Below are 19,004 nucleotides of genomic sequence, written 5' to 3' on the forward strand. Positions count from 1 at the left end.
TGGCCAATCTCATTTTGATCAATAAAAGCTTTATTTTTAAATCTGGAATTGCGTGGTTGACGAGCTCCTAAGAAAGATGGGCGCGATTAATGCATCATCGGAAAAGCGAAATAGCTACAATTCCAATTAACAAAGCTAGCCGTTTAGATCCAGCCGAAGGTGAAGTAGGGGGTACCTAAACGATTTCATCTGTGGATGAGTTACTTGAATTGCACAATCCATCCGAATTATTGTGCGAACCTTGATTTTGTTTGTAATTGCCTTTCCAACCTCATCAGGCGATGATCCAACTGAGCAATGATTAAAATCCATTGTATCCCATTTCCAGATGGTGCGAATCCCCTCCGATATGAGCAACTCATCAATTTATGCCATATTGGTCAAAATAAGGAATTTTGAAAACGGTGTACACTGTGAAATACAAATTATTCACAGTGCTTAGTTTAAAATAAGGTATAGTTGTCTACACAAAACAATCCGATAAATCAAATGTGTGTAGGTGTAGCAGTGCAAAATGTAGTGTTTTTGCGTTTACTCGTCAAGGTGGTATTAATTGCTTCTATCAGGAAAACGTTATTGGTCTTCGGTATTCATGAAGTGAAATCTTCGTCTATTTGCTCATTCGCAGTGAACGTTAGATTTAGCAGTCTGAGGCGAAAAGGAGCAGAAAAGATCGTTGAAACATAAGGTAAGTAATAGTTATACAGAAATGTAACTGCAAACCGATTCCGAATCGATAGGCTACCACTATTCGCGAAACATGTTTTTGAAGTTAGTTTGCCAATTTTTCATCAGATTTTTCATCAGGGAATCTCAATTCTCGAAGTTATTTTCGCGTAAGTACAAAATTAGCGTAAATTTACTAAGACGTTATGAACACACCCCCAATAACAACTTTTGGGCTGCTAGATAAACACGAGTTGGTTTGAGTAAATTTAGTTTTGAAAATAGTGAATAGGTGGCCTTGTCAGGGTAAAAAAGCTTTTTGAACAAACAAGCAAACAAAAATGGTGATCATTCAAGTATTTCAGATTATCCTAGCACAGTTAAACAAGTGCTTTTTGAAGTATCCATACAGAAACCTCAGTTTTATTGCAGAAGAGTTTGAGGCATTCTACGAATTATATCATTTATTGCAATGTGATAAGAGTATTGTCAATTGCTCACGGATGTGACAAAAAATTCCATTTGTAAGTAATCTATAATCCATCCCTTTCGCGAAAAAGGAAAACATAAAAGTTAGTGATTGAGTAAAATTTCAGGTAAATTCTCGATTGACTTAAAAAGACATCAACTTCTACAAAAAGAGCGAAAACGAAAAGATAACAACATTAATGTATTCTTAGCAGTAAATGTGCCTTGACAGTCTGGTAAATCCTTTTTGGACAATAACATTTTGATCAATAAAAGCTTTATTTTTAAATCTAGAATTGCGTGGTTGACGAGCTCCTAAGAAAGATGGGCGCGATTTAAATGCTACATCGGAAAAGCGAAATAGCGGGTAGTTAACAAATTCTGCAATTCCAATTAACAAAGCTAGCCGTTTAGTTCCAACCAAAGGTGAAGTAGGGGGTACCTAAACGATTTCATCTGTGGATGAGTTACTTGAATTACACAATCCATCCGAATTAAGTGCGAACCTTGATTTTGTTTGTAATTGCGTTTCCAACCTCACGAGGCGATGTCCAAATCCAACTGAGCAATGATTGAAATTCATTGTATCCCATTCCCAGATGGTGACGATCACCTCTTCTCCCGGTATGGGGAAGTCATTTTATGCTATATTGGTCGAAATAAGGGATGTTGAAAAACAGTGCACACTTCGGAATAAAAAATAATTCACAGTGCTTAGTTTAAAATAAGGTACACTTGTCTACACGAAACAATCCGATAAATCAAATGTAAAAAAGTGGTAGCAGAGTGCAAAATTTGGTGTGTTTGCGTTACTCGGCAAGGTGGTATTAATTGCCTCTATTAGGGAAACGTTATTGGTCTTCGGTATTAATGAAAGGAAATCCTCGTCTATTTGCTCATTCGCAGTTAACGTTAGATGTAGCAGTCTGAGGCGAAAAGGAGCAGAAAATATCGTTGAAACATAAGGTTAGTAATCGTTATACAGAAATGTAACTGCAAACCGATTTCGAATCGATAGGCTACCACTATTCGCGAAACATGTTTTTTAAGTAAGTTTGCTAATTTTTCATCAGATTCTATTGCTTTACAAGGGAATCTCAATTCTCGAAGTTATTTTCGCGTAAGTACAAAATTAGCGTAAATTTACTAAGAAGTTATGAACACACCCCCAATAACAACTTTCGGGCTGCTAGATAAACACGACATGCTTTTGAGTAAATTTAGTTTTGAAAAATGTGAATAGGTGGCCTTTGCAGGCAAAAAAGCTTTTTGAACAAACAAGCAAACAAAAATGTGTGATCATTCAGGCATTTCAGATTCTCCTAGCACAACTAAACAAGTGCTTTTTGAAGTATCCACACAGAAACCTCAGTTTTATTGAAAAAGAATTTAAGGCATTCTACGTATTATATTTTTTTTTTGCAATGTGATCAGAATATGGTCAATTGCTCACGGATGTGACAAAAAATTCCATTTGTAAGTAATCTAGAATCCATCCCTTTCGCGAAAAAAGGAAAACAAAAAAGTTAGTGATCGAGTAAAATTTCAGGTCAATTCTCGAATGACTTAAAAAGACATCAACTTATACAAAAAAGCGAAAACGAAAAGATAACATTAATGTATTCGTAGCAGTAAATGTGCCTTGACAGTCTGGTAAATCCTATTTGGACAATAACATTTTGATCGATAAAAGCTTTATTTTTAAATCTGGAATTGCGTGGTTGACGAGCTCCAAAGGAAGATGGGCGCGATTAATGGTTCATCGGAAAATCGAAATAGCGGGCAGTTAACAAATTCTGCAATTCCAATTAACAAAGCTAGCCGTTTAGTTCCAACTGAAGGTGAAGTAGGGAGTACCTAAACGATTTCATCTGTGGATGAGTTACTTGAGTTGCACAATCCATCCGAATTAAGTGCGAACCTTGATTTTGTTTGTGTTGCGTTTCCAACCTCATCAGTCGATGATCCAACGGAGCAATTATTAAAATTCATTGTATCCCATTTCCAGATGGTGCGAATCTCCTCCGATATGAGCAACTCATCAATTTATGCCATATTGGTCAAAATAAGGAATTTTGAAAACGGTGTACACTTTGAAATACAAATTATTCACAGTGCTTAGTTTAAAATAAGGTATAGTTGTCTACACAAAACAATCCGATAAATCAAATGTGTGTAGGTGTAGCAGTGCAAAATGTGGTGTGTTTGCGTTTATTCGTCAAGGTGGTCTTAATTGCCTCTATTAGGAAAACGTTATTGGTCTTCGGTATTAATGAAATGAAATCCTCCTGTTTGCTCATTCGCAGTGAACGTTAGATTTAGCAGTCTGAGGCGAAAAGGAGCAGAAAAGATCGTTGAAACATAAGGTAAGTAATCGTTATACAGAAATGTAACTGCAAACCGATTTCGAATTGATAGGCTACCGCTATTAGCGAAACGGATGCTTTTTTAAATTGTGATAAAGTAAGTTTGCTAATTTTTTATCAAATTCTATTGGTAGCATGGTTTTCAAGTGAATGTCGATTCTCGAAGTTCTTTTCTGGTAAGTACAAAATTAGCATAAGAAGTTATGAACATACCGTTATGCACGCATATACAAATCTATCCGTACAAATTAAGTGAACTTTCTTACATAATTTGTTCCAATTTTGTTTTATAATCTCTAAGCACTTAGACACTTGAAGAAAGAAAAATGTATCTTAAGTGTGTCCTTTTAAAATTTTATGTTTGGAACTGCAGTTAAATTTGTGAAAAATACTTTATGGTAAAAAAAAACCACATGATGTCAAAATTCTTTTTCCTGCGAACACTGCTATGGAGAGTCGGCCAAAAGCGCGGCAAACAAATTTGCCGAATTTTCTCAGCTGCACAATGAGTTGGCCCTATTTTCATTTTTTTCCCAAAAGCATCTCATTTACATTTTATTATTATTTTTGTTTTTTGTCTTTCATTCACATACAAACAACATGATATAACAACTGGACAAACAACATGATATAACAACTAATTTCTAGATTTATATGATGTACATAATTATGCAAATAAATTTATTCTTGATGACTCTATAAGACGTCACTATAAATCCCGAAGATTCATTTTAAAATAGTCGTAAATAAAATATGTGTTGAATTGTTACTGAAGGTACAGATAATGTTGGCTTTTGCTTTTTCTACGCTTAGTTTGATTCCGGTCCAACATTCCAAACGCTATCAAAAGTTATGTAATGATTTTTGGCATTGAACCATATTTTAACAGCAGGATTAAAGTATTATTAACCGAGTGCGAGGTCTGTACGGAGGAATATCAGATCGAGGGCTTTGGTTTTTATTTATTATTATTTTTATTTATTATTTGCGACGAGAAAAACAAATCAACTACTTCCGTTTTTGCGCGAATTGCACTGCGCACCCCTTCTGCGCATAGTGGCGCGCGCTGTTTGTTCGAATTTTCTGGTGTTTAGTGCGCGTGCGCCACAGTTGTATAAGAAAAAAAAGCAAAAGACGCGTTTTTTTTACTTAAAATCGCTTTTACAGAAAAAGGAAGTCGGTTACCCCCATTATTTATTTGTTCAAATAGTTAAATATATACGAAAAAATGATATACTTAAAGAAGAAAAAAGTTGGCTTGTAGAAGTTTGTTTATTTTCTCTTAAAAGCCGTAAAATACTTCAAAATGGCGCTTTTTTACTGTATAATTAGTAGCGAAAACAGTGTCTTTTAGTTTGATCTCTTAAATGTGATTTGTTTTGAACGCTAGCTACTACGGGTTATTGTTTGGGGATTGGATTTTGGCAGCTCGACAAACAGAACTTAATTTTCTAAACACTATAGGCACTATTTTTGAAAACTAAGAGTGCTTTTCCCTCGCTCGATCAGTAAAAACGCGTCATCTCTACGCCCCTCTGTTGTGAAACGAGGTCGGTTACCCCAATTTTTTTATTAAATATTTTGAAAGCCCTTAACTTCAATATTGTTTATGCAAAGTTTTATTTCAAGGGAATTACCTTAACTTGTCTACCGATTTCATAAAGGCGGGAAAACAAGAAACCGCGCGCGGCCAACTGGTAATGTGAGAACTTGCTTACCGAAAAAAAATATATAATAATCAAGACCGTGCAAGATTTAAATAGAATTAAATTTAAACCGGCCTAAAAAAAGACAAATAGAAAACCCAAATTTTTCCTTGGCTTTATTCATCGTTCATCGTCGTTGTTTTGAGAAGCACTATGATGTGATTCAACTTCAACGACTTTAACTCCAGGCAACCATTTTGCTTGATGAATCATTACTTGATCGGTCTGAAAGCTACAGGTTTTATCCTAAAGGTGCAATGAATACCAACAGAAAGTCTCTTGATTTAGGTAATACAATCCTTGAGATAATTAGCCTTGAGGCCAATGAACTGTGACCCTTCGTATTTTCTGTTCTTTCTGTTTGCCTTCATATACTGCTTGTATTTTTCGTCTTTGGCGTCTATCGCTTTCTCCTCCGTCGTTCTCCTTGTTGGTGTGTAATCTGGCTTGGTTCAAACACTTAAAACTCGCATGGTTCATAAGGTGTACTCCCGTAGCAGGGTGGGGTGTTGTTCTGTATGCTACTAGCATGTTGAGGATGGCCTTGACTCCCGTACTTGTCCTTGCCTTCAAGGCTTGCTATCCGTTCGTATTTGTTTAGTGTTTGCACGAACTTCTCGCTTTCTCCATTTCTTCTTGGATGCCCTGGTGTTATCCTATGGGGATCGAACCCTTCCTCCTTTCCAAAATCCTCATAGTCCTTTAATTAAATGGTGGTCAATTATCGCTTTCTACCCTCTTGGGTGTCACGAATGCTGCAAAGATGTTCTTCCCTTTTCTGACTCGTCCAGACTTTCGCTCGGCACTTTCTCCACTACTGGGTATCTGCTCCTTTTGTCTATAACCACAAGGTTGTATTGTCCGTCTGGTTCGAAGAAATCTGTTGACGGTCTCCAACGTTTAGTATGGATTTGTGTTGGCTTAATAGGTTCTTTCTTGTAGCTTTTGGTTGCTATTTGGCACTGGTCGGCTGCTGTATCTATCATGCTGTTCTTGTTTGTGAACCAATACTTCTCTCTCAGAATTTCCATGGTATTCGTCTTGCCATTTTGTGCCCGACTTTGACAATCGTTCTCTGTAGTACTTCTGGAAGTACGATTCTTTCTTTACGGAATATCAATCCTTGTGCGACTTAGTGTTCATGGCTCACATAGCAGTATGGCTGTATGTCCTTCTGAAGTGTTCATGGCTCACATAGCAATATGGCTGTATGTCCTTCTGAACTTCTCCCAGTTACCTCTTGCTATTCTCTCTGCCAGTTTCTGTTTTTATCTTCTAGTATCTCTAATTCTTGCTAGCACTACAGCGTGCTCTCCATCTACGGTCCATTTAATGATCTTCTCTGTGCTGGCACCCACAGTCTCCGGGACTGTCGGAAATGTAATCTACTGGGTCTTCATTGTCTTTCCCTGACTCGATAATCAGCTCGGTGTCATCATCTTGCTTTTCCATTACACATTTCTCTATTCGCGGGGGCATCCCCGCATCCTTGTCCGATGTTGGTAATAAGGTTCTCCAGTTGGAACCGGTTCAAAAATGCCCTGTTGTATTCCCTGGTTGAGACATTTCTTGAGGAGTTGTTGCAAATAAAGTAGTAGTCAAAGTTCCTTGGCCGCTGTGCTTCCGGATTTGCTTTTTAATCCATTTTCAGCTTGAACTGTCCAGCAATTTCTTCACTCTATGTTGCTTGCTTCACCGTGTTAATCATTAGATTATTGGGTTCTCTGATGCCCCCATCTGGATCAATCTTCAACATTCCAAGCTCGTTCAGTTTTTTTTCCTATGAGTAGTGGCGAATCCATTTTTTTCTCTTATCACCACGGAGCGAGTCTTCACTCCACGGATCTTGTTCCAAATGGTGACTTGAATTTCCATTCACACTTGAAAGTTGGTCTGGATGGTCTTCAGGGTCTTTTTGCATTCTCTCAAATCTTAAATCTCTTCAAAGCGGTGGAAAAGCGCCTTGTTTTGTACTCGTCCATTAGGTTGACACTCCACTATCGGGTTGAACATGTGCATTCACGTCCCCGGGTCTCACTGATACAGTACCCTTGGGATCGCCTGATATTACTTTCTTTACATGAAACAGGTGGAAAGGTGCTTGGACGATAACACCAGATTCACTATCCGATCCACTGCTAGAATCACCATGCTTTGGTTCAAGGCTGACTTGATGGATAAGCTTAAATGTTCTTGTACGTTTGTCTTCTGTCCCGCTTTCTGACTTGCAGTTAAGGCTGCAAAATGGTTGTTTTTAGCCACAATTTAGGCATCGTTTGCCATAGGCTATAGTACTTTCCAAGCTTGTGCGCAACAGTCTTCCAAAAGTAGTCACACTTGTTTCTGTAGTTTTTCCTCACCTCTGCACCTTTCTGTTATGGTAAGGGTTTCTTTTGTAGCCTGCTTGCAGGCGGGTGTTATTATCGCGGAAAACCCTCTCCGTTCGGTGATCGGGTGCAATCTTGTATTATAAGCCGCGTTAATAGGCATTATAGCTATAGGCATTATAGTACTTCCCAAGCTTGTGCGGATCAGTCTTCCAACAGTAGTCACACTTGTTTCTGTCGTTTTTCCTCACCTTTGCACGTTTCTGTTATGGTGAAGGTTTCTTAGTTTAAGGTTTCTTTTGTAGCCTGCTTGCGTTAATACAAGATCGCGCCCGATCACCGAACGGAGAGGGTTTTCCGCGATAATAACACCGAGTACCGCCCGCAACGAGGCTATTTCTTTTGTGGTTGAATCTTGTTCACTTTGAGCTCCACTTTCATATCTCTCACCTGCTTATTCATTTCCTCCTTTTGCCCGGCGTTCCCCACGAATTCCGTTATGCTCCATCTCTTCTCTATGGCTCTTTTTATCAGCTCTTTTTATCTCCATCTGTAATAATCGTCTGAATTAGGTGCTTGGTATCGCATTCTGGCTGTATATGCGACAATACTATCATTCTTCTCTATCTTCTGTTTGTTAAAAGCATATCTTGCGTGGTGTTTATTTTTCTTCGGTAGGAAATGATTGTTCAGTTTTTTTTTTTTCAATCATCCTTGAATGGTGTCGGTTCTGTTAGGTTTCTCGTTATAGTCTCTCTATTTCTGTTTCTTTCTTTATATATCTTACAAAAATCTTCATTGCTCTCACTTTTCTTTGATATTCCTGATCTCAAAGTACTCAACTTCTTTAAAATCTTCTAACCATTTCTTCCTGGCTCTTCAGATACCCAGCTAATTCGTCGTGATGCTGAATGGCTCGGCTCGCACACTACTTTCATTTCATCCGCTCCCAGTAGTGATTCCTCTTTTTCTTAATATTTAGATTTAGGCACTCCCTAAAAGCGGAGCCAGTATGATTTTTTAGCATACACTTAAAGTAGAACCCCATCCCCTCCACTTTCATTATGCATCATGTTCCATCACTCACAAAAAAAGCAACCTATGTGAAACATATAAAGATTGCATGTTTTCCAAAACTGCAATTATTATTTAAAGTGGTGTCCTCCCAATCCTCCTAGGGAATACCTAGAACAAAAATGTTATTTAAGATTTTATTGAAATTACAAAGAACTATAAAGGAAAACCGAAGGGGTTGAGCTCTTAGTATAATAATAATACTTGATAGACAACTGATACAGCAAAATTATTAAAATTAATTGATACTTTGATTATCAGGTAAGTAGGTAATATTTATTATAAAAATGAGGATCAATTAAAATTCCTCCTAGAAGAATGGGTGCTATTTTGTTATCTTCAATATTAAAAACAATAAACAAATACATATCACATTCCTATACATTAATAAGTATATCAGCAAATCACACTATCGTAGTGGATTTGACGTAAAAGTCACTGCCTGTACTGTCCCAATTCCTTTTTTTTTAATTACCTTAATGAATTTTCCAGGATAGGGATTTATAATTTTTTTTTCTTGTGTAGGGTTTACAAAATGCAAATATTGGAAAAATATCTTTATTAACCTTCTCTTTCTTGCTTTAGAATGTAACTTTGCTAAGTGTGGATCCAAACCACTCTAATTTATCAAAACAATTCTGACCTTATTTTATTATAAAGTTAAGAACCACATATAAGAACCTAGAATGATCCTGTTAGCCTAAAATTATCAAATTAGAGCATCTATTTAGCCTACAATTGTTAATTGTATTAATTTGCTTAATAAAATATGAATTTACTGGCTTAACATATGAAAATTGATTTCTAAATAGTTTTAAACATGATCTTAAGGGATCACATAGAAGACCTGTTTTTTATTATTAACTTATCTACATCAATTGCTTGACCATAACTCATTGTAATCATATATTTATAAAAAAGGCGAGAGACTATTTATGAACCTAAATAGCCTAAATTTCATTAAACGCACATTATACAAGAACCTGTCAGACTAACTTGCGAAAAAAACTAGGTTTTACTTTTTAACGTTGATTCATTATTTAGTAAAATTTTTCTATTTGTAAAAAGTTATCTTACTTTTTAGTACTTTAAATGTGCTTATTTTTGGTGACCTACATTAAATACAAATGCCTAATATGTACATCCTGCCCTGAGTCATGCCTCTGAGCCAGCAGCATGTTTTCAGTGTCTCAGCTTGTTTTAAGAATCTCTGGCTTAAATTCAACTTAAAAAATTTGGAGAAAAGCATTTAAGAGAAAACTTAAAATTTCCTTACAAACAATACAAATATTATACTACAAAAACCTAATTCATAAAACCTAAAACTGTCTCAATAGTCTCAACTAAAATTTTCTACAATAATACCCATAGCATAAATGAATATATGAGGCTGAAAGAGCTTTAATAGGAAAACTGTAGAGGGAAAAAACTATAGCTTTCAAGCAAATTGCTCCTCTTCAGAAAAGCTGTCTTGGCTGCCTTTGAAACCTAAATTTTACTTTGGGACCACTTTGGGGTACAATTATATAGATATGTGAGATATGAGAAAACAAAAAGTTTTTAGGTTTTGTAAGAAACATTGAGGTACCCAGGGTTATTCAAAATATTGTCAGGTGGTATAAAAACAAGGCATATTTTTTAGGTAATAACGGATCCACAAGGTCCTAGTAACTGCATGTGTAGCTTTTTTAGAATCAAACCAGAATTCCAGAATAGTCGATTTAAATTTCAAGTGTTTTTCAAATATATGTTGTTTTTCACAAATTATTAATAAATAGGGTTTTAGGAAAAAAGCTCTCAATTTATTTTAGCATTGTTCATCTTTGTGAGAATTTGACCAATCATTCATGGAAATGAATTAAAAATCCCTTTTGGTTTTATTTCTAGTATTTCATAGCTGTCAACCCAACTTGGACAGACGTCTTGTAAAAACGGGTGAAATTGAGTAAATATGTGAAGAAAAAAAACAAACAAAACAAGAGAGCCAATGCGGGTGAATACAGAGAATGTATGAACATTAAAAAAATTAGGCTTGTGATGAGGTCCACAATCTCGTGAATAGTTATTATTTTCCTATGATAGATGATGAATGGCAGATTTTAGAGATCGAATTTGATTAATACAGCCTAGAATTTAAGTTTTAGTCGCTGAGGTAAGTACTTAATATATAAATTTGAAACAATAAAAAAGGTGTAAAAAGTTTGAAAACAAAACAACTCTTGGCTTATTTGCAGTCAGTTTTTGTGTTTTTTAGGTTAGAAAAACTCTAGTGGCCGCCATATTGTTTTGCGCGCCCTAGAGACCTGGGCCGGGGCAGATCGCGGCTGGCTGGCTGGCAGCTTGTGACAATGACGTCATTGACCACAAAGACTCAGTCGCCTAGTTATAGACTATTTCTCTATGCCTATGGGGCTCCGCGCGCGGCCGCTGGCTCCGCTATAAACCTTCTCAACCCTTCTATAAACGCATCTGTTTCTGGTGACTACGTCGATTCTATTGCATGGCTCTCTAAGTAATTGCGCGAATACGAACCCCTCATCCGTCACATAGCTCCCCCACTACGCTTCTAAATTGAGAATCATCAGGCGTTAACCTGTATCCAAGCAAGTCTCCCTTGTACTGTCTTCATGATAGAGAGTTGGATTAACGACACTCGCAGAATATCTCTCATAGACAGACCTACGTCTTTGTCTCCAATGTTAGATTAGGGTTATTCCATCCATTTAGTTTCAGCTTGGTCATTGTTGCTAGCTGTTGGTTATCGTACTCATACAGCATTGACCGGGTTGCCATGGATTAATGTATTTAGGTTGAACAATTTCTAGCATTTTAGATGTTTGAAATTGGTTTTACAGAGGAGCATGTCCTCGGACCCCCTATATACAATGCTCTTTAAATAGCTGGATGTTCTTATAAAAAGGTTCTCATTAAATAAAAGCGTGTACTGGATTTATTCTTCCGAGCAAAATGTTTGTGCCTTCGCGACTGCGTGACTGCGTTCTGCACACAATTCTTATCAACATGAGCAGTTTATTGTAGGATTATCCGTCTTGACCACAAAAATAGTAAGTTAAAATCTATGCTATGTCTGGTGGTTAATATCATCAAATCATTGTCTTATGCCATTCTTTTAAAAGACTATACGATTCTTTTACAGCAAAATGAAGGTCAGAAGCCTGGTGTTTTACTTCAACTGTCTTGTTGCCGTAGCAGCATCAAGCCACGAATCCTACTGTCCAGCGTCCATCCATTCAGCAGGCGCGCGCATAACTCAAGTTGACCTTGCCCTACAGAGCAAGCATGTGAAAAAGCGTCTTCAGGGCCAAAGTCAGATGTCATGTAGTCAGCGGTGTCTGCAGCAAGACTGGTGTATATCGGTGAACTACGAAGTGTCTCGACCGGAAGGAGGGGCCTGCGAATTGAACACATACGGAGTCGAGATGTTGGCCGACGCAAATCCCAAAAACCCAGAGTTTAAAAGGAAAAAAGGATGGATATACTCACAGTTAAGATCCGCTCAGGTACGTTTTATGCGATTTGTAGATAAGCATTGATTACTCGTTTAAGATGAGTTTAAAATGAAAAGTTTAAAATGAGGTTTGTTTTGATCGCGGCACTAAACAAGGGCACAAAACGGATCTGTTCCGCAAAATATCTGTTCCGCAGCCCTTTTTCTGCTGGCTGGGAAGATGTTAGACCCATCGGTTGCTGGGTCAAACTAGTTGTACTGGGAATATTTTAAGGGGCGCTGGAGCGTTGGGAAAAAAATCGTCCCGATCATTTATACGGAAAATTATTCATTTGCTAAAATGCCTAACCACTGCTGGCCGGAAAAAAAGAATTGGTCCCTGTATCGCCCTATCGTGACTGGAGCCAGCACTTAAAAGGACCATTCTGGATTTTTCGTACTTTAATATAAAGTCCCTATGGACTTAAATTAGCCAATGGAAAAAAGGTTCTATTTAAGCTGACTAAGTTAATTACCCAATATTTCCAAGGGTCATTAACGTGATAGTCCTAGTAAATAGCATATAAACGTGACAATGTTCAAAACAACCATTCTGGATAGGGCGATAGAGTCCCTCCTGGGAAAAGGAATATATCATTTCTTCCAAGAAATTTTTAAAATGGATATTTTTGGCATCAGAACATATTCAAACGACGAAATATGCCATTTTAACGTGTTTCAGTAAGGGGGGCTCGTGGTGTGCTCTTGACTAAATGAGACAATCACTTCAGCTTACTAACGCCTACTGTGCCAAACAATGTTTATGGTAACATTTTATGGTTTCTTTTGAGTCGGATAATTGACCGCCAAGACCCCCGATCTGCGATGTTCCGTTGTCACCAACAAACACTGTCTTTCCTAAATCGAATGACCAGGTGCGGGCAGGGAAAATTGTTATCACTGGTTACAAACGCAACATAAAAAGGCGGCCTGTTTCGATCATTATTCAACGCGAGCCCGCACAACAATATTGCCCCGTCGCTTTTTTCCTTCGTTGGTGCGAGCTACAGGGGACGGATAGTTCCCCGCTTTTTTTCCACCAACCACTCGCCAGTAAAAACCGAATTTTTCAAACAGCTCTCACATTTTGCGGGCTAGATAGTTCAAGCTATAAATCGCACTCTTTTCGCATCGGGGCGGCCAGTTTGGCAGCCGAAAAAGGCATGTCATTCAGGGGCTGGTAACCATGACACCTAATTGGTCATGATCGCCTTTCAAAAGGGACAATAGATTTACTCTCGTCAGACTAGGAGACTGGCCTGGTGTGTTGTCTTTAGTATTTCATTAGTATATTAAATCTTTTATCGACATTGACCATTATAGTTTGTTGGTGTTGTTGTTGCCGTTGAAGCGCGCGCACGGCCTCGGTGGGGTTGGCCTCAGGTTTTGGCTCTTGGCTAAATTTGCCCCCACCTAGTCGTTATCAATCAGTACAATTAGCAAATTAATTTGTTAGGCTTTAAATTGACAAAGTAATTAAACGTCACTAAAGGTGGCCATAAAAATCCAACACGATCTATTGATTGATATAGCAAGAGGCTTGTCGTGCGGCGTGCGCTAACAACGATACAAGAATATATCATATTTAGTTGCTGCTGAGAATATACGTGCCAGTATAAAAAGACGATCAGTATTTTGTCTAGTTTTGCTACATCATGCCTAATCATTGCCTGTTTATATTACAGTTCACACTAAGCTTACAAGCCTGTAAAGATGGTTCGTTTACTTGTTCAAATGGAGGCACATGTGAGATTGACTGCAAAACTCTCGTCCCAAGATGTCTTTGTCCGGAAGGCTTTTCTGGAGACAAGTGTGAAAGTTAGTACAGCTACCCTTCTTTGGCCAACTTGAACTATTTGCATTTACTGCAATCAAGCAGATTTAGTCAGTGATATAATGATGTGTATAGCCTGGGGAGCATGCGTTTCAGTGCAGCGAAAGATCGAGTATCACGACTTTCAGCATCGAAAATATTGATCTTCAGCCGTTCTATAAATATTCACAGAAACTTTGCTTGCGTGTTATAACCTCTTTTAAAATACAAAACATTTCTTTTTTCATAGATCATGATAATGAATGTCAGAGCAGTCCATGCAAGAACAGTGGGACGTGCAAGGACGAAGACAACGGGTACACGTGCGCATGTGTACCTGGGTTTACAGGCAAAAACTGCGAGACAGGTTAGTTGTAGTAATACGCTTTGTTGATTCCCTTTAGACGCGCAATAGGTACGTTTGTAGGAGTAGTCGTTAGAAACATTAAAGGAGAAGTCAAATAGTTGCAAGATAAATAAAAGGGCTCTGTGAGCCAACTCGTGAATGCAAATTTATTTTTCTAGTTATTTTCTTGTGTGTATAAAAGGAAGATATATACAGAAGTTTTGAACAAATTTTAAACACATCCAAGATGCTGAGAGTACACAAAAATGTCCTTTTACCTTTTTTTCTTTTCCATTGATGACACACCAAGAACAGTATGATTATTTATTATTATCATATAAAGTAAAAAAAAGTATTAATGCAAGTATTGTTCCCATGTTTTCCCTGAGAATAATTAAAAAGGTTCTTATATAATGAGGTTCTTACTGCACTAATCACTATTATTCCTATTGTTTTCAAGTGACATCTGGTGTTGGATGCGTATTGCACTTCACAACCAAAAGTACATCCAACTATATCCAACTCGACCAGCCGTTTGGTTGGTTTGCTATTTTTTCAGTATCAGTGTGGCTGAAAATGGATGCAGATGACGATATTGACCCCGCTGTGATACTCTCTTACGCAACGGCCTCGAACGTGGAAGCACTATCAATCGGTATTAAGAAGGATGGTGTCGCGGAGATCAAGTTTGCTGGAGCAGGAGCGTAAGTACACACCCCCCAATGGTGCGCTTTGTGTCAGGGGGATAGAGGGGAGGGGTTTAATGTAATATATGTTTATACCGTCGACGCGGTGCCCAAAGATAAGTCTAGAGAAGTTTAAACTGCAAATATGTTTCCGTCATGCAAGGGTTGATTTGCAAATGGAGCAAACGGACTTTGATTAGTCGGAGGCCAATTTTTACGACACTTAAACAAAACGCTGTCGCTTGTTCCCTTTTCTTGCTGCCGTTGCCTAGACAGTTTAACAGGGCTCTGTTGAAGAAATATTCTACAAAAATGGTCTTTGGTTACGCTGCATGGTCAAGTAATCAATAAATAAAAAAAACCGCATATACCTTGAAATGCTTAGAAAAAGTGACGAGAGATAAAGATAATAGGCTTCTGTTTTACATCGTTTGAACGAAATGGCTACTGAAAATTGATTACATTTTGCTGAAATAAAATAGACCCAGGGCTATTATCCCTCGGTAATATTGAATCCCGATAAAAGCCAATAGCCATGGCAACCCCCGGGGAACAAAGGAATGAGAGGAGATCGGAGGAGTAGGAAGAATGATCTCGCAGGAGTGAACTCAATTCAAGTCTTTATTGTTCTTACTCCTCCATACACCTCTGAGTCTATTGTTCTTACTCCTCCATACACCTCCGAGTCTATTGTTCTTACTCCTCCATACACCTCCGAGTCTATTGTTCTTACTCCTCCATACACCTCTGAGTCTATTGTTCTTACTCCTCCATACACCTCCGAGTCTATTGTTCTTACTCCTCCATACACCTCCGAGTCTATTGTTCTAACTCCTCCATACACCTCCGAGCTTATTGTTCTTACTCCTCCATACACCTCCGAGTCTATTGTTCTTACTCCTCCATACACCTCCGAGCTTATTGTTCTTACTCCTCCATACACCTCCGAGTCTATTGTTCTTATTCCTCCATACACCTCCGAGTCTATTGTTCTCACTCCTCCATACACCTCCGAGTCTATTGTTCTTACTCCTCCATACGTCTACAAGCTTATTGTTCTAACTCCTCCATACACCTCCGAGTCTATTGTTCTTACTCCTCCATACACCTCCGAGTCTATTGTTCTTATTCCTCCATACACCTCCGAGTCTATTGTTCTCACTCCTCCATACACCTCCGAGTTTATTGTTCTTACTCCTCCATACACCTCCGAGTCTATTGTTCTTACTCCTCCATACGTCTACAAGCTTATTGTTCTAACTCCTCCATACACCTCCGAGTCTATTGTTCTTACTCCTCCATACAACTCCGAGTCTATTGTTCTTATTCCTCCATACACCTCCGAGTCTATTGTTCTTACTCCTCCATACACCTCCGAGTTTATTGTTCTTACTCCTCCATACACCTCCGAGTCTATTGTTCTTACTCCTCCATACACCTCCAAGCTTATTGTTCTAACTCCTCCATACACCTCCGAGTCTATTGTTCTTACTTCTCCATACACCTCCGAGTCTATTGTTCTTATTCCTCCATACACCTCCGAGTCTATTGTTCTTACTCCTCCATACACCTCAGAGTCTATTGTTCTTACTCCTCCATACACCTCCGAGTCTATTGTTTTTACTCCTCCATACACCTCCGAGTCTATTGTTCTTACTCCTCCATACACCTCCGAGTCTATTGTTCTTACTCCTCCATACACCTCCGAGTCTATTGTTCTTACTCCTCCATACACCTCCGAGTCTATTGTTCTTACTCCTCCATACACCTCCGAGTCTATTGTTCTTACTCCTCCATACACCTCCGAGTCTATTGTTCTTACTCCTCCATACACCTCCGAGTCTATTGTTCTTACTCCTCCATACACCTCCGAGCTTATTGTTCTTACTCCTCCATACACCTCCGAGCTTATTGTTCCAATTCCTCCATACATCTCCGAGTCCATTGTTCATACTCCCCGCACGACCAAAAATTGCTACCCTAAAAAAGAAACTTGTGCATACCAACTGGTCGCTTCTCTTCATTAGGGCATACAGATAATTATATTAGCAATAAAGTAAAAAAGCTACTTTCAGGTCACTCGCATCGGGCTTTACCCGAGACAACACCAAGGCAGCATCTAGTGTTTTTGTATGGAAATAAAAAGTTCCAAGTTTACAAGAACAATGTCTTACATGGGGGGAAAGCAGCTTCAGTTATCGCTTCCTTAAACCCGGCAGATAGCAGTGCTCTACTCAGTAGGTACTATGTGTTTTCTAAGCTATTTTGTCAACTTGCAGCGTGGAACAGTATGTATCACCAAAACAACTACCGGCTGCGTTTTGTGATGACTCGCTAGAAATAATGATTAATTAGTTGGTAATTAATCATTTTGCAACTAGGATGGCGATAAAACTGCAGGATGTAATTTTTGAAATACGTTCTGGCTAATACATTTCCGCTTTTTACTACCAACCCATGCCTGCCCACCAGTTAAATGTGCATATTCTTTTTAATTGTTTCAGGTCACTCGCATCGGGCTTTACCCGTGACAACACTTGGCAGCATCTAGTGTTTTATTATAGAGATGGCAAGTTCCAAGTTTACAAGAATAATGTCTTACAAGAGGAGAAAGTAGTTTCAGGTATCTCTTCCTTACGCCCGGATGGTAGTATCTTAGTGATTGGCCAACATCAGGGATCTGTAGGGGGAAACTTTGACTCTTCGAAGCTGTTCTACGGCTACATGGCGAACCTAAATATCTGGGCAAATGCACTAGGTGATTGGCATAGGGGCGAAGTGTACCAGCAAGGGTGTACAGGCTCAGTTGACGGCAACCCATCCTTGTCATGGGGGACAATTACCGGTAAAACGCTATTGGGCAACATACAACCACAATGCGCACTAACATGCCCTTAAACGTCAAAACGGTTTGATTGACAATGCACTGTTCTCAATACGAGAAATGGGCGTTCAGGATTTCCTCCTCTAGGAACCAAACATTTGATTATCTGACGTCAAATGACGAAAGACAGCTTGCCTAAGGCAAGTCCCTTTTAAAGTGCGAGTTCGTGTTTAAAGTTATGCCTAGTGCACACCAGTGACATAACAACATAGGCGCGCGCACTCTTTTAAGCCCGACATAACGAAAAAACAAGTTTTTTTTTATGTCGTTATTTTCATGTCGTTATGTTGGGCTTTTGGCAAAATGTCGAACCATTCACACTAGAACATATGAACATAAGGGTGCACGCGCCTATGTCATTATGTCATTATGTCACTAGTGTGCACCAGGCATTAGTTGATCCGACTTGCGTGACAATGTTGTTTAAATTTTGCTTTTAATACTTTTATGACTTTAAGATTGCATTGTTTTATTTATTAAATAGAATCCAGGCATTTTATCGTAACAAGTTTTTATTTTCACCATAATTCAAGCCGATTTATTTCATAACAGAAAGGAACATCTCATTTGCATGGGATTCATAGCCTACGTAACCACGTGTCACGCAAGCCAGGTGTCACGCAAGACATGTGTCACGCAAGTCAGGTCGACGGTCTTTAAGGAGACGGGGAGGCTTTAAGGACATACAACGTAGAATGCCGAATACATGTAAATATTGTGCATGCTTCGACGTATGTCTTTTTTCGTGCTGTAGAAAGGGAATCAATTCTAAACTCATCATCGAATGACATGGATGCATGCGAAAAATGAAGGATTTGTAAAAAAAAAGTGTTGGAATAACGACACGTGGGTTGTATTTGACGCTTTATGTTGTATTTTTTATTATAATTGCCAATACTAGCACAGAAACGCATGAAGATATTAAAACTCACCAAACTCAACACGATGTGCTCGTTTTTTTTTTGTAGCGAAGCCAGCGCGGCCGCGCGCGGAGCCCCATAGGCATAGAAATATACTTTGGTACCTATTAAGTTAATTCGTTTTTGTTTTCTTGTCTCTTTTATACCAAGCTGTTATTAGATAAAAGGTTGACTAGGTACATGACATAATATAGCTGGTATAGCTATGAAATGCAAGGATATCTTTATAGCTGAGGTATA

At 38.5% G+C, this 19,004-nt stretch overlaps 1 protein-coding gene across 2 annotated transcripts; it reads left to right on the forward strand.

The window, feature by feature from the left end:
- Positions 1-608: 608 nt before the first annotated feature.
- On the forward strand, positions 609-18,134 carry LOC125573583 (sushi, von Willebrand factor type A, EGF and pentraxin domain-containing protein 1-like). Of its 2 annotated transcripts, XM_048734142.1 has the most exons (9): positions 2,017-2,100; positions 2,208-2,254; positions 3,441-3,500; positions 3,635-3,676; positions 11,765-12,128; positions 13,801-13,933; positions 14,179-14,295; positions 14,735-14,978; positions 17,465-18,134. In XM_048734142.1, the coding sequence occupies exons 4-9, from the start codon at positions 3,651-3,653 to the stop codon at positions 17,856-17,858; spliced, it is 1,278 nt and encodes a 425-aa protein (XP_048590099.1). In that variant the 5' UTR covers positions 2,017-2,100; positions 2,208-2,254; positions 3,441-3,500; positions 3,635-3,650; the 3' UTR covers positions 17,859-18,134. The 2 variants fall into 2 exon arrangements, with proteins under 2 accessions (XP_048590100.1, XP_048590099.1); XM_048734143.1 differs by lacking the exons at positions 2,017-2,100; positions 2,208-2,254 and adding an exon at positions 609-688.
- The last annotated feature ends 870 nt before the right edge of the window (positions 18,135-19,004 follow it).

This window comes from Nematostella vectensis, chromosome 11 (assembly GCF_932526225.1).
Source record: "Nematostella vectensis chromosome 11, jaNemVect1.1, whole genome shotgun sequence".
Classification (NCBI taxonomy): Eukaryota; Metazoa; Cnidaria; class Anthozoa; order Actiniaria; family Edwardsiidae; genus Nematostella; species Nematostella vectensis.